This window comes from Pipistrellus kuhlii, unplaced genomic scaffold (assembly GCF_014108245.1).
Source record: "Pipistrellus kuhlii isolate mPipKuh1 unplaced genomic scaffold, mPipKuh1.p scaffold_m20_p_2, whole genome shotgun sequence".
NCBI lineage: Eukaryota > Metazoa > Chordata > Mammalia > Chiroptera > Vespertilionidae > Pipistrellus > Pipistrellus kuhlii.
In genome coordinates, this window is record NW_023425515.1 from 47,874,638 (window position 1) to 47,900,075 (window position 25,438).

General features: G+C 39.2%; 1 protein-coding gene across 2 annotated transcripts in view; it reads left to right on the plus strand.

Annotated features, from left to right (window-relative positions):
- FYTTD1 (forty-two-three domain containing 1) overlaps positions 1-25,438 on the plus strand; it is a 35,090-nt gene extending 9,652 nt beyond the window's left edge. Inside the window, exons 2-9 of one of the 2 annotated variants that reach the window (XM_036447107.2) lie at positions 1,576-1,704; positions 13,641-13,789; positions 14,728-14,840; positions 16,639-16,735; positions 17,518-17,579; positions 19,406-19,480; positions 20,994-21,120; positions 23,054-25,438. In XM_036447107.2, the coding sequence (XP_036303000.1) occupies positions 1,576-1,704; positions 13,641-13,789; positions 14,728-14,840; positions 16,639-16,735; positions 17,518-17,579; positions 19,406-19,480; positions 20,994-21,120; positions 23,054-23,152 (851 nt within the window). In that variant the 3' untranslated portion in view covers positions 23,153-25,438. The remainder of the gene's footprint in view (positions 1-1,575; positions 1,705-13,640; positions 13,790-14,727; positions 14,841-16,638; positions 16,736-17,517; positions 17,580-19,405; positions 19,481-20,993; positions 21,121-23,053) is intronic. The other variant, XM_036447109.2, reaches the window with a different exon arrangement.

Below are 25,438 nucleotides of genomic sequence, written 5' to 3' on the forward strand. Positions count from 1 at the left end.
TCGGACCATAAGACGCACTGGACCATAAGACGCAGCAGTTTTTAGAGAAGGGAAATGAAGAAAAAAAGATTCTGAAACAGATAGTGTCCTAAAATATTTTATGTGCATTAAAACCCAACATCACAGTCATAAACACATGTAATCAACCCTGTAAAGTAAACAGCAGCATTTAGAACCATTTTAGAGCCGGGCAAGCACACAGAGACCACACAGAGCCGGGCAAGCAAAAAAACTTTTTTTTTAAAGTATATGTGTAGGCTATATTTGGACCATAAGACGCAGGGACTTTTTCCCCCCACTTCTGGGGGGAAAAAAGTGCGTCTTATGATCCGAAAAATACGGTAGTTGGTTTATTGATAGTAGCCATTCTGACAGGTGTGAGTTGATAGCTCATTGTAGATTTTATTTGTATCTCTCTGATAATTAGTGATCTTGAGCATTTTTTTATATGTCTCTTGGCCATCTGTATGTCCTGTTAGAAGTGTCTAATTAGGTCCTTTGTCTATTTTTAAAAATATATATTTTTACTAGAGGCCCAGTGCATGAATTTGTGCGCCAGTGGAGTCCCGTGGCCTGGCCTGCATGCTCTTGCAATCCAGGACTCCTCAGGAGATGTTGGAGAACTGGTTTCAGTTTGTTCCCCACAGGCCAGACTGAGGGACCACACCAGTGAACGTATCCATGCACCGGGCCTCTAGTATGCCTATAAGATCTTTGTTTAATCTCTTCACGCCCTCTCCCTACCCCTCTTCCCTCTGAGATTCATCAGTCTGCTCTATGTTTCCATGCTTGTGTGTTGAGCATCTGCCCCCTGCTGGCCAGTGTGCATCATAGCTACCGGTCAAACCATTGACCAGTCGCTTAGGCCCGTGGTTGGCAAACTGCAGCTCAAGAACCACATGCGGCTCTTTGTCCCATTGAATGTGGCTCTTCCACAAAATATCACAGCCTGGGCAAGTCTATTTTGAAGAAGTGGCATTAGAAGAAGTTTAAGTTTAAAAATCTGCCTCTCAAAAGAAATTTCAATCGTTGTACTGTTGATGTTTGGCTCTGTTGACTAATGAGTTTGCCGACCATTGGCTTAGGCTTTTATATATGTAGAAGAAGATTGATTTCAGAGAGAAAGGGAGAAAAAGGGATAGAAACATCAATGTTGAGAGAGAATCATTGATCAGCTGCCTCCACACCTCATACTAGGGATAGAGCCCGCAACCTGGGCCTGTGCCCTTGACTGAAATCGCACCAGTGTGCAGGCCAATGCTCTTCAGTCTGCAGCCCAGTGCTCTGTCCACTGAGCCAAACCAGCGAGGGCCTTTTTCCATTTTTTAAATTGGATTGTCTGTCTTCCTGGTGTTGAGTTGTATACGTTTTCAACAAAATCTTTCTTCAGTGGTCCAAGTGCATTGGCTGATAAGAGTTTTTATCTTATTATCATTATTATCCTCTTATGGAAGTGCTTTCAAAGTATAAAAGAAGTTAGGGACTTGGAAATCTATCAATTAGAAAATGAGAATGAGTAATTGAGTCAGTTAGTTACAATGAAAATAAATAATCATTGCATTTTCTCTATCACAGATGATATCATCAAATTGAATCGAAAGGAAGGAAAGAAGCAGAATTTTCCACGACTAAATAGAAGACTCCAGCAAAGTGGTGCCCAACAATTCAGGATGAGAGTACGGTGGGGAGTCCAACAGAATTCTGGTAAGTTTTGCAAGTTAGAATAAAGAGCTCTTATTTATGGGTTCATAGTGTACTATTTTTGGTACATACTTAAAACATGGAGGAAATAGATCAGTACCCTTTGTTTGGGGTTTGTACTTACTCTCAAGTTTTTTTGTTTTTTGTTTTTTTTAATATGTTTTATTGATTTTGTTTTTAGAGAGAGAAAGGGAGAGGGATAGAGTTAGAAACATTGATGAGAGAGAATCATTGACCAGCTGCCTCCTGCACAGCCCCTACTGGGTACGTGCCCTTAACCAGAATCGAACCTTCGACCCTTCAGTCCACTATCCACTGAATCAAACCGGTTTCGGCGTACTCAAGTTTTTGTTTAATTTAAAAATCTGGTAAAAATTTAAGTTGCCTTAAATATTTTCTAAACCTCAATATACAAATAGTCTAAAATATTTTTAAACTATAAATCAAGACCATGATATGTAAAGGACCTTACATATCATGAGGTCTTTATCTTAAATGTTCCTTTAACAGTCTATCTTATGGGTGACTATATAACGCTAGCTTAAATTTATTCCATGAAACCATTGAAATTGGGACTCAGAAAGAACTGTTGGCCCAGAAAGGAACTCACTACAGACTGACTCATTTGCCTCTCAGCATAACCATTATGGTTTGTCTGAGTTTTGGTTCTTACAAGGGTATTTCTTAGATCACATGATCTCATATATCTAGAGGAAATAATGAACAACATAAACTGATGAACAAAAACAGACCCAGGGAAAGAGAAGCAGCGATCAGACTCTCAAACCTCAGAGGGAAAGTAGGGGAGGGTGGGGGTAAGGGGCAGAGATCAACCAAAGGACTTGTGTGCATGCATATGGGCCTAGCCAGTGGCCATGGACAACAGGGGGGTGGGGGCATATTTGGGGAGGGGTTTGGGATGGGAATGGGTGGATGAGGACAATTATGCATAATCAATAAAATTTTAAAAAAATTATTAAAGAGTAAATATATATATCTAATTAATAGGTAGATTTTTTTTTAATAGGTAGATTTTTTTAAAAATCTATTTTATTGAGTTTTAACAGAGAGGAAGGGAGAGAGATAGAGAGCTAGAAACGTCGATGAGAGAGAAACATCGGCCAGCTGCCTTTTGCACACCCTCTACCCGGGATGTGCCTGCAACCAATGTACATGCCCTTGACCAGAATCGAATCTGGGACCTTTCAGTCTGCAGACCGACGCTCTACACTGAGCCAAACCGGTTTCGGCAACAGGTAGATTTTAAGTCAAGAGAATTTTCTAGTAAATAGCTATCTGCAATAACAAAAGAAGTTGTCTTAGGAGGTGATATGAAAGAGCACACCACCTCCTAAGACAACTTCTTTTGTTATTGCAGATAGCTATTTACTAGAAAATTCTCTTGACTTAAAATCTACCTGTTAATTTTACAGAGGAATAAGGGAAGCATACTTCTTTTTCTATATGAAAACCTTTTAAATACATGCAGACTACTGTTCTGCATAAAAAAATGACTTCTTGAATCTTTATTTTATTATCTGGGACCTCTAAGATTTGATAAATTCTCCAGAGGTGACACCCAGAATTGATTGCTTTAGATGTGATCTAAATGATCTTGGAACTCTACATATACAGTTATTTTTGATAATCAGAAGCTTAGCCTATATAAAAAAGGAGTAACATGCAAATAGACCGGACAGCAGAACAATCGAACAATCTATCGAAGTGTAGTCTATACTAATAAAAGAAAAATATGCAAATTGACTGTACCATCACAACACCCATCAACCATTCAATCAGGAGTGAGTATTCAAATTAACCCAAAAAGATGGTGGGTTAATTATCATATGCAGGTGCGAAGCAGCCAGATGGGGCAGGATGCCTGCTATGTGGGGAGGGTGGAGGATGGAGGGAGCTACAGGAGCAGTGCTTGCAGGAGCAAGGACTTGCAGGCTACCTGGCAGCCAGGAGCAAAGCCAAGGGAAGGAAGGCCTATTCTTGCACAAATCTTCATGCAATGGGCCTCTAGTATGCTAATGATATGCTAAAACTGCTCAACCACTCGCTATGAGTGTACTGACTACAAGGGGGTGAGTGCTCTGACTAGTAAGTTAGCTTGCTGCTAGGGTCCAGCCAATCGGAACTGAGCGAGATGGGCTGGACACACCCTGGAGCCCTCCTTTGGTCCCTCCCTGGCTCGATCCCTGATTTGATTGTGCACCTTTGGGATCCCTTAGCCTGGCCTGTGCCCTCTGGCGATCCAGGACCCCTGGGGGATGTCAGAGAGCTGGTTTCAGCCCAATCCCACTGCCGCTCCCCTTGGTAGGATGCCAGATACAGGGCTCATGGCTGATGAGTGCTGCTGGGGCAGTCCGAGCCTCTCCTGATGATCACGTCAGGACAATGGGACTGGGATGAGCAGGAGCAGCAGGTAGGAGCTCATTGGACTGCGGGTTTCAGTCAGACCCCTGTAGGCCACCCAGAGGGATGCCACCCTTACTGAGCCTCTAGTTTATTTGTAACCATCTTGTTCCAAAATGGATTTAAGGTAGTAACTGAACACTTAATTATATATGATTAGTTAACATTTTTTAGCTGTTATATCAGCGTTTTAGAATGAACCCTATTCAATATTTTATAACTAGATCTTTTTTATACATATGAAAAAATGATTGATAAACTAGCTTCTAAAGGATCTGGTCCATAAATGTTCCGATTGGCTGGACCCTAGCAGCAAGCTAACTTACTAGTCAGAGCACTCACCCCCTTGTAGTCAGTACACTCATAGCGAGTGGTTGAGCAGTTTTAGCATATCATTAAATTTTTATTGAATATGTTGAAAAACATAAGAAATAATATCCAGTAGGTCAAACATAATTAGTTCTTTTGATTAACAGCTAACATGCCAACATAGCCTTGAAATATATATATTTTTAAATAGAGTCTGTAGCTAAGATTAGACCCTGTAAAGAAATGTATTCTTTTTTTATTAAAGGGGAAGCCGCCCTTTGTTTCATTCTTTTCTTTCTTTCTTTTTTTTTTTTTTAAATATATTACTGATTTTTTACAGAGAAGAAGGAAGAGAGATAGTTAGAAACATCAATGAGAGAGAAACATCTATCAGCTGCCTCCTGCATGCCCCTTACTGGGGATGTGCCCGCAACCAATGTACGTACCCTTGACCGGAATTGAACCTAGGCCCTTTCAGTCTGCAGGCCGGCACTCTACTGATCCAAATTGGTTTTGGCAAGAAATGTATTCTTTAATAATTTCTTGAACAGCTGAACCCAAGTGAGTACATTTCATGACAGATATTTAGGTATAACAAAAGGATATTTAATTCCAGTGATTTATACTTACAATTTAAAAAAATAAATATTACATAGTATACCATATTTTATATATAATTTTTAAAATAATTTTAGAGTTCATAGGAGACAAATATATTCATTGTGCTAACTATATGTTAAAGACCTGATAAATCCTTTGAACTGACCAGGTTCTCAGGGTATATAGGTGCAGTCTTTTACTCAAGGAATTTCTGGTAACAAATTGGATAGAAAACACAGCATTGAGAAACGTTATAAGAGAAATTCTGGCGTAGAACTTTAGGTAGGGAGGTTGGCCTAAGAAGATCAGTGGTGATTTAATAGATGAGGTGATCTGGTCCATAAAGGATCAGAAAAGGTTTTATTTTTGTTGTTGTTGTTGTTAATCTTTCTAGGATATTTTTCCATTTATTTTTAGAGAGAATGGAAGGGACAGGTGAGACAGAGAGAGGGGCACATCAATTGGTTGCCTCCAGCATGCACCTCAACCAGGGTTGAGGATCAAGGTATGTGCCCTTGACCAAAATTGAAACCGGGACAGTCTATAGGCCGATTGCTCTATCTGAGTCAAACTGGCTAGGGCAAGAAAAAGTTTTACTTTTAACTGGAGGTTATGATCTGAGTCTAGTGATAAATGATATGTAGGGCAGCTTAGAATCTTATATTATAAGATTGAATTTGTGCTTGTTCTCCACTTACATGTGACAGGGCCTAAAATAGAACAGCTGCTTCTGTCACTGAATGTGCAGAGAAATATGGGATTGTCTTAAGCTCTGGTTAGCAGAAGTTCAGATTTCCACATTGTAATGTCAGTGAGGTAAGAGCACAAGTAGGACATAGAGCTTGTGGCATATACTTAATACATTTATTTATTTATTTATTTATTTTATTATTTTTTTTAAAATATATTTTATTGATTTTGTACAGAGAGGAAGGGAGAGAGATAGAGAGTTAGAAACATCGATGAGAGTCATCGATCAGCTGCCTCTTGCACACCCCCTACTGGGGATATGCCCGCAACCAAGGTACATGCCCTTGACCGGAATCGAACCTGGGACCTTTCAGTCCCCAAGCCGACGCTCTATCCATTGAGCCAAACCGGTTTCGGCTTAATACATTTATTTTTGATGGATGAATAAATGAATGAGTAAAGTCTCTAATTGTGGCCAAAATATACTTTAGTCACTCAATAAATACTGGTACCAACAATCTAAATATCCTGGATAATAGGTAGCTCCAGTTCTCAAAGTATTCTTATGGACCCTGGGGAATCCCAAGATTTGAGGGGTCCACAGGTCAAAACTAGTTTTGTAATAACACTAAGACATTACTGTAACTATTTTTACTCTTACTCTCATAAATTTACAGTAGACTTTTCCAGGATCTACATGACGTGTGATAGTTTTTTTTTTTTTAATAAATTATTCTATATGTAATAGGCTTATTATTATAATGAAGTAAGTTTTTAAATATCTTAGTTTTCATTTCTAGTATAGCAAGTATCAGTAAACATAAACCCACAGAAACAAAAACTCTTTAGAATCTTCAGTAGTTTTTAAGAGCATAAAGAGCCAAAACCGGTGTGGCTCAGTGGATAGAGCATCGGCCTGTGGACTGAAAGATCCCAGGTTTGATTCTGGTCAAGGGCATGTACCTTGGTGGTGGGTACATCCCCAGTAGTGGGTGTGGTCGGAGGCTGCTGATGGGTGATTCTCGTCGATGTTTCTAACTCTCTATCCTTCATTCCTCTATGTAAAAAGTCAATAAAATATATTAAATTAAAAAAAAAAAAAAAAGCATAAAGAGGTCCTGAGAACAAAAAGTTTGAGAAAGCTATTTCTTTAGAGTAGGAGTGTCGAACTCAATCAGAGAAGGGGCCAAAATCTAAAATCCAGCCTAAATCGCGGGCCGAATGGTTTACTGAACAGTCATAAACTGTCATTGTGATGGAAACGCAGTGGAGTGCAGTGATGACAGCGCGGTGCGGGCCACATTGCAAGGCCTGGCGGGATGGATTTGGCCCGCGGGTCTTGTGTTTGACACATGTGCTTTAGAGGTACAAGAGACGGGAATATTTGTTGCTTCAGAAAAGAATCAGTAATGTGATTGCATACACAATGCTGTGATATGATGTATCCCAGAAAACCCCTCATATCTTCATGTAAGTGATCAGACTCCAGAAATTATTGAGGCACATAGATGCGTGTGAAAGAAATTCGTGAAGGGATTAAACTAAGGATTCAAAGGAAAGATGAAAAATTCTGCTTCTGGTTCTAATTATTCTCAACCTTATTTGAACCTGTGGAGCTTTATAAAATAGACCAATGTTCTGGCTGCACTCCATTGCTACTGAACCAGAATCTGCAGAAGTAGTGCCTAGGGATTTTTTTTTAAAGTTCTATGTGTGGTTCTGATGCATAGCTAGTCTTAAACTGCTACTGTAGTATAACTGGAAATATGAAAGGATCTTCATAGAGGTACTAATTGAAGTATTGAGAATTACGGTGCTCTGGAAAGACAGAAGAGAATGTTCTAAAGGGACTAAATACGTCAACACTTAGTAAAGACTATTGCATTAGATGATGTCTTTAGTACTTCTTCATTGTGCTTTTCAGAATATAAGGCAGTTACAGAGAGTAAGAAGGTAGAAAATTAGGGCAGTATGTATAGGTCTTTATGAAACACTAGTGGCCTGGTGCACAGATTCATGCATATTGAAAGGAAATTAATTAGAAGAAAGATTTGTGCGGTAGTTACGTTACTGTAAGAAATTGCATGTCAAAATAGTATATATAATATAGTATTATAAAATTAAAACATGCATGTGATTGGCACCAGCAAGAGCTTTATATGTATTGCACACGCACAAGTCAACGTGTATTTTTTTTTTAAATATATCTCTATTGATTTCAAAGAGGAAGGTAGAGGGAAAGAGATAGAAACATCAATGAGAGAGAATCATTGTTTAGCTGCCTCCTGTACGTCCCCCAATGGGGATCAAGCCTGCAACCCAGGCATGTGCCCTTGACTGGAATCGAACCTGGGACCCTTCAGTCCGCAGGCTGATGCTCTATCCACTGAGCCAAACCAGCCAGGCCTCAACGTGTATTTTTAAATTGCCAGTGGGCATCATATGTACTGGCAGGTCAGTCAGATGGTCAGTCGGACATATGTGCAGTTGCTCACTTAGCCTTTTTTTTTATTATTGTTTAAAGTATTTCATATGTCTTTTCTTTCTCTGACCCCCTCCCCACCGACCAATCCCACCCCCGAGGGTAGGCCCCCCACTTGCCCCATGTTCTGTGTCCATTGGTTATGCTACTATGCATGCATACAAGGCCTTTGGTTGATCTCTAATACCCCCTTCCCTTGCCCCTTGTCTCTGGATCTATTTTTGTTTATATTGATCATTATATCCCACATGAGTGAGCTCATGTGATATTTATCTTTCTCTGACTGGATTATTTTGCTTAGAATGATGCTTTCCAGTTCCATCCATGTTATAGCACCTGGTAAAAGTTCCTTTTTAATAGCAGCGTAGTATTTCATTGAGTAGATGTACCACCGTTTTTTATTTTGTTTAAAAAATTTTTTTTTTTTTTTTTTTTTTACAAAGAGGAAGAGGGGAGTGTTAGAAACGTTGATAAGAGAGAAACATCCATCAGCTGCCTCCTGCACACCCCCCACTGGGGATATGCCTGCAAACAAGGTACATGCCCTTGACTAGAATCGAACTTGGGACCATTTAGTCCGCAGGCCGACACCCTATCCACTGAGCCAAACCGATTAGGGGCTGTACCACCGTTGTTTAATCCACTCATCTGCTGATGGGCACTTAGGCTGTTTCCAAATCTTAGCTATTGTAGATTGTTCTGCTATGAACATAGGGATGCATATATTCTTTCTGATTGGTGTTTCTGATTTCTTGGGATATATTCCTAAAAGTGGGATTACTAGGTCAAATGGGAGCTCCATTTATAACTTTTTGAGGAAACTCCATATTGTTTTCCACAGTGGCTGCACCAGTCTGTATTCCCACCAGCAGTGCATTAGAATTTCTTTTTCTCCACATCCTCACCAGCACTGGTCATTTGTTGATTTGTTTATGATAGCCATTCTGATAGGTGTGAAGTGATACTTCATTGTTGTTTTGATTTGCATCTCTCCAATGACTACTGACTTTGAGCATGTTTTTATATGTCTCTTGGTCTTCTGTATGTCCTCCTTCAAAAAGTGTCTATTTAGGTCCTTTGCCCACTTTTTGATTGGATTATTTATGGTATCTTCTTTTTGTTAAATTGTATGGGTTCCCAGTAAATTTTGAAGATTAAACCCGTAACTGAAATAGCATTGGCAAATAGGTTCTCCCATGAAGTGGGGTCTCTTGTTTTTGAACTCTGGTATCAAAGTAGATATCCTACCTAATAAAAGAGTAATATGCAAGTTAACCATCACTCCGTCACAACCACAAACCACACCCACCAGCCAATCAGAACAAGTATGCAAATTAACCCCAACCAAGATCCCTGCAGCCACAGAGAGCAGTTGAGAGGGTTGGGTTTCCCCAGCAATAGAGGAAACCAAGCTTTCCACACACTTTGGCCAGCCTAGTCCTCCACTCAAGGATACAAAGTTTCACTTACAGAAGATAAATCCTAAGAAAAATGGCGGCAGCCATGGAGCTGGAGAGAACAGGCTAGGGTTGCCTCCAGCAACCGAGGAAGCCAAGTTTTCCACCTGCCCTGGTTGGCCTAGGCCTCCACTCCCGGCTACAAAGTTTCAATTATAGAAGGTAAACAAATCCAAACAGAAATTGTGGCTGTCACAGAGTGAGCAGGAGGCTTGAATCCGCTCTAGGCTACAAATTTTCAATTGTAAAAGGCAAGTAAATTCCAGCTCCCAGGGCCTCCGCTTGGGTTGCCGGGGGCCATGTCTGACCTGCAAACCACCACAGGCCCCTTTCCAGGCCACCTCACACCCCAAGGGAACCCCCACTCTGATCAGGGAGACTCTTCAGGGCAAACCAGCTTGCCCCCACCCATGCACCAGGCCTTTATCCTATCTAATAAAAGAGTAATATGCAGATTCACCATCACTCCAACACACAAGATGGCTGCCCCCATGTGGTCAAAGATCCTGCCCCCATGTGGACACAGGATGGGCACCACAAGATGTCCACAGGGAAGGACAGTTGAGAGGTACCAGGCCTGCAAGGGAGGGCAGTTGAGAGGGACCAGGCCTGCAAGGAAGGGCAGTTGGAGGTGATCAAACCTGTAGGGGAAGGCAGTTAGGTATGACCAGGAAGGCAGAGGAGGGAAGTTGGGGGCAAACAGGCTGGCATGGGAGTGGTTAGGGGGTGATCAGGAAGGCAGGCAGGTGAGCAGTTGAGAGTCAGCAGTCCTGGATTGTGAGATGGATGCCCACCGGGATCGGGTCTAAATGGGCAGTTGGACATCCCTTGAGAGGTCCCAGATTGGAGAGGGTGCAAGCTGGGCTGAGGGACACCCCACCACCACCCCATGCATGAATTTCATGCACTGGGCCTCTAGTGTATATATATAAAACCCTAATATGCAAATAGACCAAATGGCAGACCAAAACAAACAACTGTTTGCTATGATGTGTGCTGGCCACCAGAGGGGGTGTGTGGAACATGTTGGGTATCAGCCACGGTGGGATGGTGGAGCAGGTGAGTAGGGGCGCCAGACCAAAGTAGGATGCAGGTCACTGTCATCGAGGCGAGCCTCTGGTGGTGACTGAAAATTCTTTGCTCTCGCACACCACAGTCCCGCCCAGCACTTGCATCTGCTGCCAGTCTTGCTTACACCCGCTGCTGGCACCCGACGCCAACCCTGATCATTTTGCACCGTCAGCAGGTGCGAACTGCTGGCCCCAGTCGCCGCTCAGGGCTTCTCACCTCCCCATGCTCCTAAGGAGCAATCAGGGCCCGCAGTTGCCTCTAGCACCCGCTGATGGCTACGGCCCCGCTCACACTCACTGCCAGTGCCAGCCCCTCTTGCACCTGCAGCCATGCCAAAGGCAATGCTTGCATCCACTGCCAGCGTCTGGTGCTGATCACAATCACTTGGCACCAGCAGTGAATGCAAGTGGCGGCTTCCTACCCCAATTGTGCCTGAGGGCTTCTTCACCTCCCCCTGCTCCTAAAGGGCGATCAGGGTTGGCAGCCACCGCTTGCACTCGCTGCTGGTGCCAGCCTCAATCACTCAGTGCCATCAGCATGTGGGAGTGGTGGCAGGAGCAGGGCTGCCAGCAGACGGGACCGAGGGCCTCGGAGGGGGGGTTTGGGAGGGGTAGCAGAGGATGGGTGGAGACCTGCTCCTGTGCCCACTGTAGCTTCGCAGCCCACTGGATACCATTCCAAAGATATTTTCCCAAAAATTAGAATTAAGATTGAGAATGCCCAGTATCACAGTTGTTACTTAGTATGGCTCTCTGGAATTCCTGGCTGTTGCATTAAGAAATCAAAGAATTTGGCGTATAATTATTAGAAAGAAGACAATTATTTGTGGGTAATATGATTGTCACTTAGAAATTCCAAGAAAATAATTTGAACAACTATTAAAACCAACAATTGAATTCAATGGTATGGCTGATTAAAAGGTAATGAAATCTCAATAGTTTTCTGTAATCCCAAGCATGACAATATGAAAATTATTATTAGAAAAGGGATATTTTTGTGGTTAACAACAAAATCGATAAACTACCTAGCAATAAGCTTAACAAGAAATGTGCAGACTTACTGGGAGGGGAAGCTTACAATTTTACTGAACCAATTTAGTGAAAAAAAAGACTTGAAAAAGGGGAGAGATATACTATGTTCCTGGATATTGTACTATATAGTAAATAAATCAATTCTTGAAAATTTTATTGTAAATTTAATGTAATTCTTCTATCAAAGCATTGAAGGAAATTAGAACTTATTCCTAGATTTATGAACATGACAGTTCGTGAATGGAAGAATACAGATAGCCAAAAATCCCATGGAAAATGTTCATTCTCATTAGTAAACTACTAAGTAAGACAATATTTTATTTATTTACTTGCTGGACTTCAGAATACTCAAATTGAGATTTATTTCAATAAGATGTTTTAAAATACTAAATGATAAAGATTTAAAAAACATTCAGAGTAGTCAATGTTATGGAAAAAGTGGCCACCTATATGATTCTGGAATATAATATAAATAAATATTTCTGCACATTTCTTGTTAAGCCTATTATAGGTAGTCATTCTAGAGGGGATTTTTAAAATATAAATGAAAAGCCTTAAGAATTTGCTTTACTTGCCAAAACCGGTTTGGCTCAGTGGTAGAGCGTGGGTCTGCGGACTGAAAGGTTCCGGGTTCGATTCCGGTCAAGGGCTTGTATATTGGTTGCGGGCACATCCCCGGTGGGTGTGCAAGAGGCAGCTGGTCAATGTTTCTCTCTCATCAACATTTCTAGCTCTCTATCGCTCTCCCTTCCTCTCTGTAAAAAGTTAATAAAATATATTTAAAAAAAAAAAAAGAAAAAAGAAAAGAATTTGCTTTACTCTTTAATACACTTTTTAAACCTCCTGGAAGTTTATATTTTGAGGTAATAATCATGAATGTCTATAAAAACGTTATCCATACTATTATTGCAGTCCTATCTAATAAAGAGGGAATATGCTAATTGACTGCCCTGCCCTAAAAGATTACGGCACCCACAGCCACAAGATGGCAGCACCCAGTCCCCTCAGCCCTGCCAGAGCAGCAGGTGGGCCTGGCCGCTATGTGCACCTGTCTCCAGAGTTCCCCAGTCCTCTTAGCTCCCCCCCCCCCCCCCCCCCCGCCTCCCTGGGCTGGCCCCAGGCACAGGCAAGCCTTGGATGTGGCTGCCTAGCTGCCCAGGGCCTGCCAAGGCTTGCACTGCCAGCTGTGGCAATAGCAGAGATGATGGGGCCATCACCTTCCCCTGATCATCAAGTTGCCTCCCACCCCTGAGGGCTCCTGAACTGTGAGAGGGGGCAGGCCTCTAGTTAAAAAATAATGTAGTGAAAGAATATTAAATACCTGGGATGATAGTCACAATATAGTGTGAATATGGACTACAGAATAGTACATGTGGTCCAAGGTGTCTGCTCCCATGTGGACACAAGATGGCCACCACAAGATGGCCAGCAAGGGAGGGTACTTGGGAGGAACCAAGTCTCCAAGGAAGGTCAGTTGGGGGATGGGGAGTGGGGAGACATGCCTGCAGGGGAGGGCAGTTGGGGGGGACCAGGCTGGCAGGGGAGGGCAGTTAGGGGTGACCAGGTCAGTAGGGGAGGGCAGTTAGGCAATCTGGCCAGCAGGGGAGCAGTTAGGTGTTGTTTGGGCTGGCAGGGGAGTGGTTAGGATGTGATCAGGCTGTCAGGCAGGTGAGCCATTAGGGGCAATTAGTCAGACATCTCTTCAGGGGTCTCAGATTGGAGAGGCTGTAGGCTGGGCTGAGAGACACACACCCCCTCCCCCACGTGCATGAATTTCGTGCACCGGGCCTCTAGTATAAATAATAATACTTTAGAATATCTTGTGATCTTTGTGCCCCTCAGTTGCATTCTTTTCTCCCCCCCCCCCCCCCCCCACAGGTTTTGGTAAGAATAATTTGAGCCGTAGAGGAAGAATGATGCCTGGAAAGAGACGTTCTTATGGAGTTATCACTGGTCTCGCAGCTAGGAAAACAACTGGAATTCGAAAAGGAATTAGTCCTATGAATCGACCGCCTCTAAGTGATAAGGTAGGATGATGATGGCTTAATTCTGAGTCATATAAATTAATGTTTTATTTCAATAAAAATGTACTTTTTTCTTACCTATGAATTAAAGAACTAAGTGGGAAAGATAACAAACTAGTTTACATTACTACTAAATACTATTACTAAATATTAGTAATGTAAATAGAGCAAATGGCTATGCTAGGAGGGGCAGGGTTGTGTCTAAGAATGAATTTTCTTTTTGGTTTTGAAAATCAACTTAAAATATCTATCAAGAAGTAAAAATTGGCCTAGTCAGGATTCTTCTTTGGGATATGGAATGTCAGTATCAATTCTATAATTTTTTTTAATTATTTTTTTTAGCTTCAGAACTTCATAAAGCTGGGGGTATGTTTTGTAGAACTTTTAACTTGTAATTCTAAATCATTTAGTACTTCATGAAGTTAAAAAAATTGTTGCACATTTCATGTGCTTGTTTTTTGTGACATTGAATATTCTTGATTTATTTTTTCTCTGTAACCATTTCTACTGAGGCTTCTTTGCTATTATAGCTTCTTTTTTCCTTCCGCACGTTTGTTTTGGAACTTGCCTCTCCTGTCTCTTTACATTTAAAACCATGTTTATATAAATGATTCCTAATTTACATCTCTGGTTCTCATTCTTCTTTTGAGCTCCAGATCCATGTTTCCCCATCACCGGTACATCCCCCAGCACTCCAAAATAGATAAAAGTTATTTTTCTATCCAAATTCTCTATTTGTTGCAAGTACTTTAAATATAATGTGGTTGTCTTTTCAGTCACTTAGACTGGAAATATTCAAGTTGTTGCAGCTTCTCTGTTTCTAGAAACCTGCACATTAAAGCAGTGGTCAGTCCTTGTCCAATCTGCCTCAGAAATGTTTATTGTAATAGGGTATAGAGTAAAAAACAATCTGATTAACATAGTTTCTTGCCTTTTGAAAGAATATAGAACGATATTTTCCAGCATTAAAAAGGAAGGCAAACCTTCTGAGACAAAATGAAGTGCAGAGAAAACCAGTTGCAGTTCTTAAGAGACCTAACCAGCTAAATAGAAAGTAAGTACTCAATTATGAGACAATAATGTTATCCTGCATAAATAAAGATATACTTCTTGCCTAAGTGTTCGAAGGAATGAATTTTCAGTGATTCTTAGAGTTATCTGGTCATCTTCAAGATAATTATTTGGGGTGGTTATCTGATCATCCAACATGGAAGCAAATAACTTTTCTTATTTCTTAGACACAGTTATTGATGATTAGGTAAGATTATGCAACATTTCAGCATTTATTTGTAAAAATAAATAAGTAGAGCTCTGGCCAGTGTGGCACAGTTGAGGGGGGATTGTCCTGTGCACCAAAAGGTTTGATTTCTGGTCAGGGCACATGCCTGGGTTGTGGGCTTGATCCCCAGAAGAGGGTGTACAGGATACAGCAGATTGATGTTTCTTCTTCTGCCTTCCTCTCTAACAATCAGTTTTTCTAAAATATTTTTATTGATTTCAGAGAGGAACAGAGAGGGAGAGAAAGATAGAAACATCAATGATGAGAGAGCTCACTGATCAGCTGCCTCTTGCACACTCCCCACTGGGGATTGACCCTGTAACCCAGGGATGTGCCCTTGACTGGAATTGAACCTGGGATCCTTCAGTTCACAGGCCAGCACTGTATCCACTGAACCACACCAGCTAGGACTAAAAATCAATTCTTAGCAATCTTATTAAAAAAGATAAATTTAAAAATTTGTCTTCTCTTTTACCAACTTTTTATAGAAACCACAGAATACATTGTTTCACAAGCAGTGAAAGATAGAAGTTTCTCTATGATTTATGTTAATATGTAAAGGTTTTTAAGTGAGAAAGGAAAACTGAAAAAGATGTTATTTTTCAATATTTTCTTTCTTTTAAAAAAAATATATATATATTTTATTGATTTTTCACAGAAAGGAAGAGAGAGGGATAGAGAGTTAGAAACATCGATGAGAGAGAATCATCGACCAGCTGCCTCTTGCACACCCCCTACTGGGGATGTGCCTGCAACCAAGGTACATGCCCTTGATCAGAATCGAACCCGGGACCTTCCAGTCCGCTTATCCACTGAGCCAAACCAGTTTCGGCAAGATTTTCTTTTTAGCTCTAGCAGGTTTGGTTCAGTGGGCCTGTGAACTAAAGGGTCCTAGGTTTGATTCTGGTCAAGGTTACATGCACAGGTTACAAACTCAATCCCCAGTACGGGGCATACAGGAGGCAGCTGATCAATTATTCTCTTTCATCATTGATGTTTCTATCTCTCTCTCCCTCTTCCTTCCTCTCTGAAATCAATTAAAATATATATATATTGAAAAATTTTTATTTTCAGTCAGTTTGACTATGATGTGCCTAAGTGTGATTTTCTTTGTATTAACCCTGTAAATAAATCTTTCACCAAATTTTTTAATACATATTTTTATTGATTTCAAAGAGGAAGGGAGAGAGAGAGAGCGTGCGAGAGAGCGAGAAAGAGAGAGAGAGAGGGAGAGAGAGAGAGAAAGAAACATCAATGATGAGAATCATTAATAGGCCGCCTCCTGCACACCCCCTACTGGGATAGAACCCACAACCAGGGCATGTGCCCTGAACTGGAATCGAACCTGTGACCTCCTGGTTCATAGGTCAATGCGCAACCCGTGAGCCAGCCAGACCAGAGGGAGATATTTGTAAATCAAATCTCAATAGTTTCTGATAAATTCAAAGTCTTTATATTTAGTGTATTCTCACATTTTTAGGCAATGAATTAAACTGTTTTTGCTCATTGTTTTCTCAGGATATTTGAAAGTTAAGTGGCTGAGACGATTCATGCATATGTGTTTTTATTGCAGAAATAACATCCCAACCAATTACCCCAGGAATGGAAATAAATTAAATCATCAGAAAGACACTCGTCAAGCAACTTTTCTTTTCAGAAGAGGCCTGAAGGTATAAAAACCCTTAGTTGTGTTTTCTTTTTACCCAAACAAAGGATCCTGAACATCTATCTTTAGTAATCCTCATAGGGATGGCCCATTGTTGAAGTGTAAGGGTTGGGTTTGGATATGGAGAACATGACATTAGATAGTTCCCTCCTGCCCCAATTCTCTTTCGTTGTCCTCAATAGCACCATCTATCTATAGTAATAAAAGTGTAACATGCAAATTGACCAAACGCCCAAACAGCAGAACAATGGTCCAGATGCCCATGCTATGACACTGGCGCGAGGCCAGCCAAGGTGGGTGCGATGCAATTGGTTAAGGGGGGCTCTGCCATTGCCCCACAATTGCCCCACAGAAGGAGGCCCAGGCCACTGGCCAGGGGGCAATTGATCGGGGCAGGGAGGGCCTCCGAGATCGGGGAGGCTCTGCAATAGATATCCTCAAAGAGGGAGGCCAGGCCACTGACCAGTGGGTGGGCAGGGCCTCCCTCTGTGGGATGATGGGTCTTGGGGCTCCTGGATTGCAAGAGGGCGCAGGCCTAATTGAGGAACACCCCCGAGTGCACGAATTTCGCACACCATGCCTCTAGACTTGTAAGAATTTAACTTGTTATTTAGAAATAAATACTTGTTCTGATGCAGAACCCTAACAAAGAGGTATTGCCAGAATAGTCATATGCCTCTCCTACATTCATACACATTCCTTACTGGGTTATATAGTTTGGAGGATAGCTCTTTGCATTCAAATACTCTGCTTTCTGTGGGATCTACTGCTTTTTTTCCCCTTCAGGTTCAGGCCCAGTTGAACACAGAACAACTGCTAGATGATGTAGTAGCAAAGAGAACTCGTCAGTAAGTTTCAATTTGTTTTTCAAGGTGTCATTTCACAACTCCCAGAATATTAGCTACCCAAATTGAATGAGACCTAAAGTAAATTAACCATTGAACTTGAAATAAACCATTTTTTGCTCTTTTTCCTCCCAAAATCTTTCGTTTTTCACATGTCAGTGTATAAAAGTTTTAGCACTAAATACATTCCTCTATTTTTAATTTTTATTAACCTCCATTTTAATGAAACATTCCTTTATTTTCTTTTTTTTTTTAATATATTTTATTGATTTTTTACAGTGAGGAAGGGAGAGAGGTAGAGAGCTAGAAATGTCGATGAGAGAGAAACATCGACCAGCTGCCTCTTGCACACCTCCTACAAAGGATGTGCCCGTAACCAATGTACATGCCCTTGACCGGAATTGAACCTGGGACCTTTCAGTCCGCAGACCAACACTCTACCACTGAGCCAAACCGGTTTCAGCCATTCCTTTATTTTCTATAACTGCTTTTATACAAATGAATCTATTCAGGGAATAAATAGAAGAAAATACAGTAGAGTTTTAAAATTTGTAAACACTTAAGAACAATAGAATATTTTCTTTTTTCACATATTCTTTTGTCTCCCATTTATCCCTATTAAGGTTTAAAAAAAATATTTTTGGACAGAATTGTACTTCCCAAGTATGATATACAACATTCTAGTTCTATCAATATGATCAAGTTTTGAGATTAAACTATTTAAAATTATAGCTACTTTTTAGAAAACAAAACATGGTAATGGTATGATGCCAACCAATATGGAGTATGATTTTGAGTATAGGAAAGGAAACTATTTCAACTTAATGTTGGCAGTATTCTTTTGCACAGGAGTCACGACATTGGTAACCATAAGGAAGAAAATAATCATAGATTATTTGCTTCTACATGAATAATATTTACATAATTATAATATAAATACTGTTCGTTTGTTTTGAACTTTGAGAATCAAACCTGTGGAACTAAGCACAAAATTCTTAATTTGATAACATAATATAATGTAAATGTCAGATTCTGGTTAACATAAATATAGAAGTAGAGCTGACAAAAAGTGGGAAAAGAGGTGGAAGGAAGGAATAGAGGTACTACTATTCTTTTATACTAAGTGGGGAAGGGAGGTAATCAAGCGATACTACTGAAAGAAAGATGTTTATGTATATTTAAAGCTATGATGGAACTACAGTAGTGATATCTCCATCAAAATATTTAGACTTACCTACAGAAACTCAAGAATAGTGATGAGGGAATATATGTAAAACATCCAACAATAAAGATTTTAAAAAATAAATAGAACATGCTTATGCAAACTTTATTGTTAATATATATTACACAAGCATCTTGTTTAATGAACTGGAGGGAAGCAGCAAGCAGTAAAAACAGAAAAGGTTAGAAGTACTGCCTCTAGGAACAAGAAGGGGGGAAATAGTGGGGTGAAAGACAGTTACTTTTCCTTAAAAACCTTTTTGTAGTTGATTTTTTAATGTGCATATATTTGTTACACTGAAAAATATTTAATAAAGCATCCAGTTCCTACACCCAAGATGTGGTATTTTTAACCCTTTGCACTCCGAACCATTCTGGACATTGGCTACCAGCTACTCGACGCTACTTTGCGGCGGACACGTGCGTTGAATTAACTCAATTCCCCGTAATCACTAATAAACTGCAATGTCCCCCCTGAGAGGGGACATCCGAGTGATATGCTAGAATTCTGATGTCCCCTGAGAGGGGACAGCGGAGTGCAAAGGGTTAAAAAGGTAAGAAAAAGTAATGGCTATATTCTAATGAAGTTTTTGGTATTTTGAAACTAGATGGCGGACTTCCACCACAAATGGAGGAATTTTAACTGTATCCATTGATAATCCTGGAGCAGTGCAGTGTCCAGTGTAAGTCTTTTCTTTATTTTGCAGAAATTATAATCTCTCAGTATATAAAATAATATAAAAGTACTGGATTCCTGCTCTCAGTGTGATGTGCAAGTTAGGATAAACTGAGACAAGGATAAAAGTAATATTTGATATACAAAATAGAAATAAAATAGTATAAAGTTAAAAGTAAAAGCGCCTTTGATTCCTGGTTTTACAGCCCCAAGATTACCATTCTTAATATTTTTATTTATTTTAATATATATCTTTTATTGATTTTTAAAAAAATATATTTTATTGATTTTGTACAGAGAGGAAGGGAGAGAGATAGAGAGTTAGAAACATCTATGAGAGAGAGTCATCAATCAGCTGCCTCTTGCACACCCCCTACTGGGGATATGCCCGCAACCAAGGTACATGCCCTTGACCGGAATCGAACCTTTCGGTCCCCTAGCCAACGCTCTATCCATTGAGCCAAACCAGTTTCGGCTCTTTTATTGATTTTTTACAGAGAGAAAGGGAGAGGGACAGAGAGTTAGAAACATCAATGAGAGAGAAATATCGATAAGCCGTCTCCTGCACTTCCCCCCCAGAGATGTGCCCACAACCAAGCCGGAACCGAACCCGGGACTCTTCAGTCCGCAGGCTGATGCTCTATCCACTGAGCCAAACCGGCTCCGGCAATATTTTTATTTTTAAAGTTTGGTGCATGGTCCTGACTGGTGTGGCTCAATTAGTTGAGTGCGTCATCCCATCCATCAAGAGGACACTCCTTTGATTCCCAGTAGGGCACATGCCCAGGTTTCGGCTCAATTCCCAGTAAGGGGGGTTGTGTAGGAGGCAGCCTATTGATGTTTCTCTGTCATTGATGTGTCTCTCTGTCTCTGTGTCTCTCTGTCTTCCTCTCTCTAAAACCAATAAAAACATTTTAAATAAATAAATAAAAGTTTATAAAAAATGTTAGAAACATCTATTTTAATGTAGAATAGTAAATGAGATAATACTATATTTACTTGCTCTCCTCTCCCTTCTAGTATATTTTAAATTACTTTTTTTTAAGTACTTTTTTTAAAAAAAAGTCATAGTGTTCTTTTATCTAGTTAACCTTAATTTATTATAGTTAACCATTCCATTATATTTATTGCATTATAAACTTTCTAAGTTTATGGAGTTTTTGCTCTATGTAGCCATTTTAATGACTGAAATGGAAGAAAGAATATAAGATAGGTCTTTAATAAGATTTCAGAGATTGTTTTATTTTAGTAGAATCAAGACTTGGAAATCACCAATCATTCCAAATTGTTTAAAAGTTTATAGTTCTACTTAAAGAGGTAGTCTATGACTGACTATATATATTTTATTATCTAGGTTAGTAAAAAAACATACCTTTTTTTTTGTAAACACAAATAAAATAGTTACCTTAATATATTTGAACATGTGTACAAGTCAAGATGGCTTTATGCACTAAATGATTTTATTTTTCTCCTTTTGATTGTTAAGCTGACCTAATTTCATTTTAATCTTTTCCTAATAGAACTCAGAAACCACGATTAACTCATACTGCTGTACCCTCATTCTTGGCAAAACGGGAGCAATCTGATGTAAAGAAAGTCCCTAAAGGTGTTCCTCTGCAATTTGATATAAATAGTGTTGGAAAACAGGTAAATTTTCCCCCCTGTTATTTCTTTGGGCCATTCACTGATAATATTTTAGTGAACAAAACAAATGTTGTATTGATATAATGAATTAAATAGAGGGTCCTAAGTCTCCTCAACCTTAGGAATCCACTGATTTATCTACTTCGGTCTATAGGTTTGCCTATTTTGGACATTTCATATAAATGGGATCATATAATACACTAGAGGTCCAGTGCACGAAATTCATGCATGGTATGGGGGTGTCCCTCAGCCAAGCCTGCACCCTCTCCAATTTGGGACTCCTTGGGGGATATTCGACTGCCAGTTTAGGCTTTCGGTATCTTGCTCTCTCTCTTCCTCTGGGACCCCCATAATTCTGATGTTGATTCGCTTGAAGTTGTCCCAGAGGTTTCTTACACTATCTTCAACTTTCTGGATTCTCTTCTCTTCTTGCTTCTGCGGAGGAGTGTCCTCTGGCTCTTTGTGTTCCAAATCTTAGACTTGATTCTTGCAATCTTCCATTCACACCTCTAGACCATGCCTGCTGCGGATTCCCGGTCCCCTGAGTCTCCAAGTCTCTGATATTCAGTGTGCCTTTCTCTACAGTCCAGACTCCACCCATATGAGCCTGGGTCCATGAGGTTTCGGCCGGGGCTGGTGTTCAGTGCAGTCGGGGGCTTCCTTTCCCCTCCCGCCAGCCAGGCACTTGCCGCCTTTCCTCTCTGCACTAGCGCACATCTCCTTACCTCAGCACTTTGCGGCTCCCCTGATCCATGAGCCTCTCTCCTCTTTCTAGTTGTAGATTTTCCATTCACCTAGCTTTCCTGTGGTTTTGGATGATGTCGTTCTGTCTTTTAGTTGTTCTTTTGAAATTGTTGTGCGAGGCAGCAGTTTAGGTGCTTACCTAGGCCACCATCTTGGTTTCTCCTCTCTCACGTGGTTTTGATAATTTTTGTAGTAACCTAGAATCTTGTGATCTTGCTTAAAATTTGCTTATTTTTGTAATTTTGAGATTCCTTAGGGTTTTCTATAATATGTTAACAGTTATGTCATTCTCCAAACTCCTTTCTAGTCCTTAAGTTTTTTCTTTTTCTTATTTGTTATAATAGCTAGCCGTCAGTACAATGTTGAATAGAAGTGGTGAGAGTGCCTTGTCCACAGGCTTGAGGAGAAAGCAGTAAATGTTTCACCATTGAGTATAATGTTAGTAGTAGGTTTTTAGTTGATTCTGTGTATCCAATTTAGGGAATTCTTTTCTATTTGTAATTTCTGAGTGGATGTTGGATTTTGTCAAATGCTTTTTTTTATTCATAAAAAAAATTCTGTGGAATTGAAGGTATGAAGTATGGACAGAAATTTGTCCAAATTTATTTTGCTTATTTTTACTTTATTTTTTCAATGTTGTTACTTTCCTTTCAGAAGTGGTAGATATAATTTGGGTGTGCTTTTTGCTTTTAATCAAAAACCAGATTTTGATTTGATTTGAGTTTATTTAAAAAATTTAAGAACTCATAAATTCAAGAAAATTTATTTCAAAATATTCACAAGACTAAACAACTACTTTTACCAGAGGCATCACTAGAATTTATGGCAGTGTTTGAAGAGCCTAAAAATAATTCAGATAGAGAAATCTTTGGGTGTACAACTTGTAGGCATTGTAGTATAGGTGTTCTATGTATAATGTAGGCATTACTGTGGTTAGGAGATAGAGATTCTGAGTTAAACTTCCTGGTTTAAATTCTGGAACGTCCAAGTAAGCAAGTTAACTAACTTCTCTAAATATCACTAAATTCATCTGTTTTGAATGATTTTTGTTAGAATTAATTAAATGACTTCATACACATAAATATTCAGGAAATGCTACCTATTGTTAATATGAATTACCATTATTATCACATTATTCTAAAGTAAATATGGCTTACAGTCAAGTTGTTAATTTTTGTTTGTTTTTTTCTAGACAGGGATGACTTTGAATGAGCGATTTGGAATCCTGAAGGAACAAAGATCCACTCTCACATTCAACAAAGGAGGAAGCCGCTTCGTAACCGTGGGATAGAACCCATGTTAAAGGGACTTTTGAATGATGACTCTGTTAAAAAAGTTGAATTGCTTGAAGAGTTTATCACAGAAATTCAAGAAACTTTATTTCAAAATATTCACAAGGCTAAATACTTTTTATTTTTGAAGTTTTTTTCAACATGTATAAATAATGCCCTGAAAGAATAACAGGGAATATGCCTACCTGTTGTTAAAGATTTCTTGGTTGAGCCAGATGGAACAATTCTCTAGTTGACTTCTTTGGTTCCTCATACAGCAGAAAGACAAAAATTATTTTTATGAGAGTGGTATTTAGGATCTCATCTCCTTTGCCCACTTTTTGTACTTTGCCATGGTAAATCTTGGTCTTCAGAAATATAAGTAGGTCCTTTTGTTGTTGTCCCTTATCCTTTAATAGTGTTGATGTAATAAGTGCAGTTGACCTCCTTCATTAGAGATATTTAAAAACTTAGAATTCTACTTTTGGGTTTTAAGATTTAAGGGGAGATTTGGAACTTGGTTCATTTTTCAGGTAGTGTTAGGCTAATGTTCCAGAGTTATAAATCTTTAAAGTTGAAATTTTAACAAGAAAGGTGACTCTAGCATAAGTCTCATTTTAAAATGTTGCTCTTTGAAGGCAATAAATGCATGTTTACAACGATGCCTAATAGAGCCTTGAAGGAGAAAGACCAGTATAAAAATCTGACAATTTTGTAAGTAAATGAAGAAAGCATGAGAGGAAGTAGCAGGTTGAAGGCAGGTTACCGAGGTGAAAAACTTTAAAACCCAGGTCATAGGTATACTGTTTGGATTTAGTGTAGTCTTGAATATAGTGTTTACAAAGAGTTTTTCAAGTGATGTTTAGAAAAATTATAATTATTAAAGTGGATTGAGTCCCTTAGATATTTTGATGATAAAATTAAAAACTATTCTTATTCGAAAAGTTAAATTTTATAGGCATTAAACTTGCTAAATTAAACAGTAGACAGCCCCCAAAACAAAAATATACTTGTATATGTCACAAAGAAAAAAATGCAAAATGATAATATAGTTACGTTGTAACCTTGCTTTATACCTTTCACTCTGACTTGCATAAAATTGAGGCAATTATGGTCAGAAAAATATTATTTCCCCCCACACTCTGCAGGGATAGGAGCAGTGAGTCAGTTAGTTGTGCCACGCGAGTGCTAAGAGTCCTCAGATTGTTACAGTGTAATGCCAAAGTACAACAAAATATCCAGTTATAAATTTAGTCATTTTGAAACTTAATCTTTTGGTTTGATATAATATTAAAGCTTCTAAGTAGATGTTAGTTTCCTTCCCTAGTGTGTATTATTAGTGTTGGTTTTTCCTGTTTAAAAACAAAACATTAAGTTATGGCTCCTGCCTGCCTTGCATTGTATTCTATACTAGACTTCATCATTGTCTCCCATGCTCCTTGGGTTACTTGGTTTATGCTAGCCACGGAAAGCTCTCAGAAACAATTTCATGCTTCTACCAAAGAATTAAATCTGATCCTTAATATCTGGTATTTTGCCAGTAAGTCTACTGATAAGGGATTATTGGAAACCAGTTACACAATTTGAAAATAAACTTTAGTCTCTCCTTAGGCAAATGCCTCACTCATTGCAAAACATTTTTGCAAGGATAAATGCTTAGATTTGATTCATTAACAATACATTTTAGGCTGGTTTAGAATTACCAGAAGTTTATTTTAAAGCCATGGATAAACAAATGAGCAGTTTGCTGTCTTTAGAACAGTTTGTGAAAATATGGTATAAAGATGTTTTCTTTTTCTTGTTATTTTAAATATTGTACAGAGCTATTAATGCATTTTTTGGGTAAACCTTAAAAATTGCCCCAAGTATTGACATTAAGTACAACAGACCACAACACAGTATTGTTGGTATATTAAACATTTGTTCTTCATGCATCTGTAATTTCATTTTCTTTTTAAATATAAAATTTTGCTTTTGTTACTAAATTAAAATTCTTCAGTGCTAATGTGTTATATATAAACAAAAGAGTATGCTTTGTTGGAGGAAATTTTTCTTTCTTAGAATGTGGTTGATGTCATCATTTTTCGGTTTTTAAAGTTTTATTTTTTAAATAAGATGCAACTTAAAATTTCCTTTGCGTCAAGGTGTATGCAAAACATTGATGCAGTGCATCACAAAATGAAAGTTTATATTTAATGAGGAGATGCTTTACACTGTACTTTTTAGTGTTTTTTGGAAAAGTTACATTTAGATCTATTCTGAAGCTGTTCATTTTTAACAAATAAAATGTTTCAGGTCTCACATGA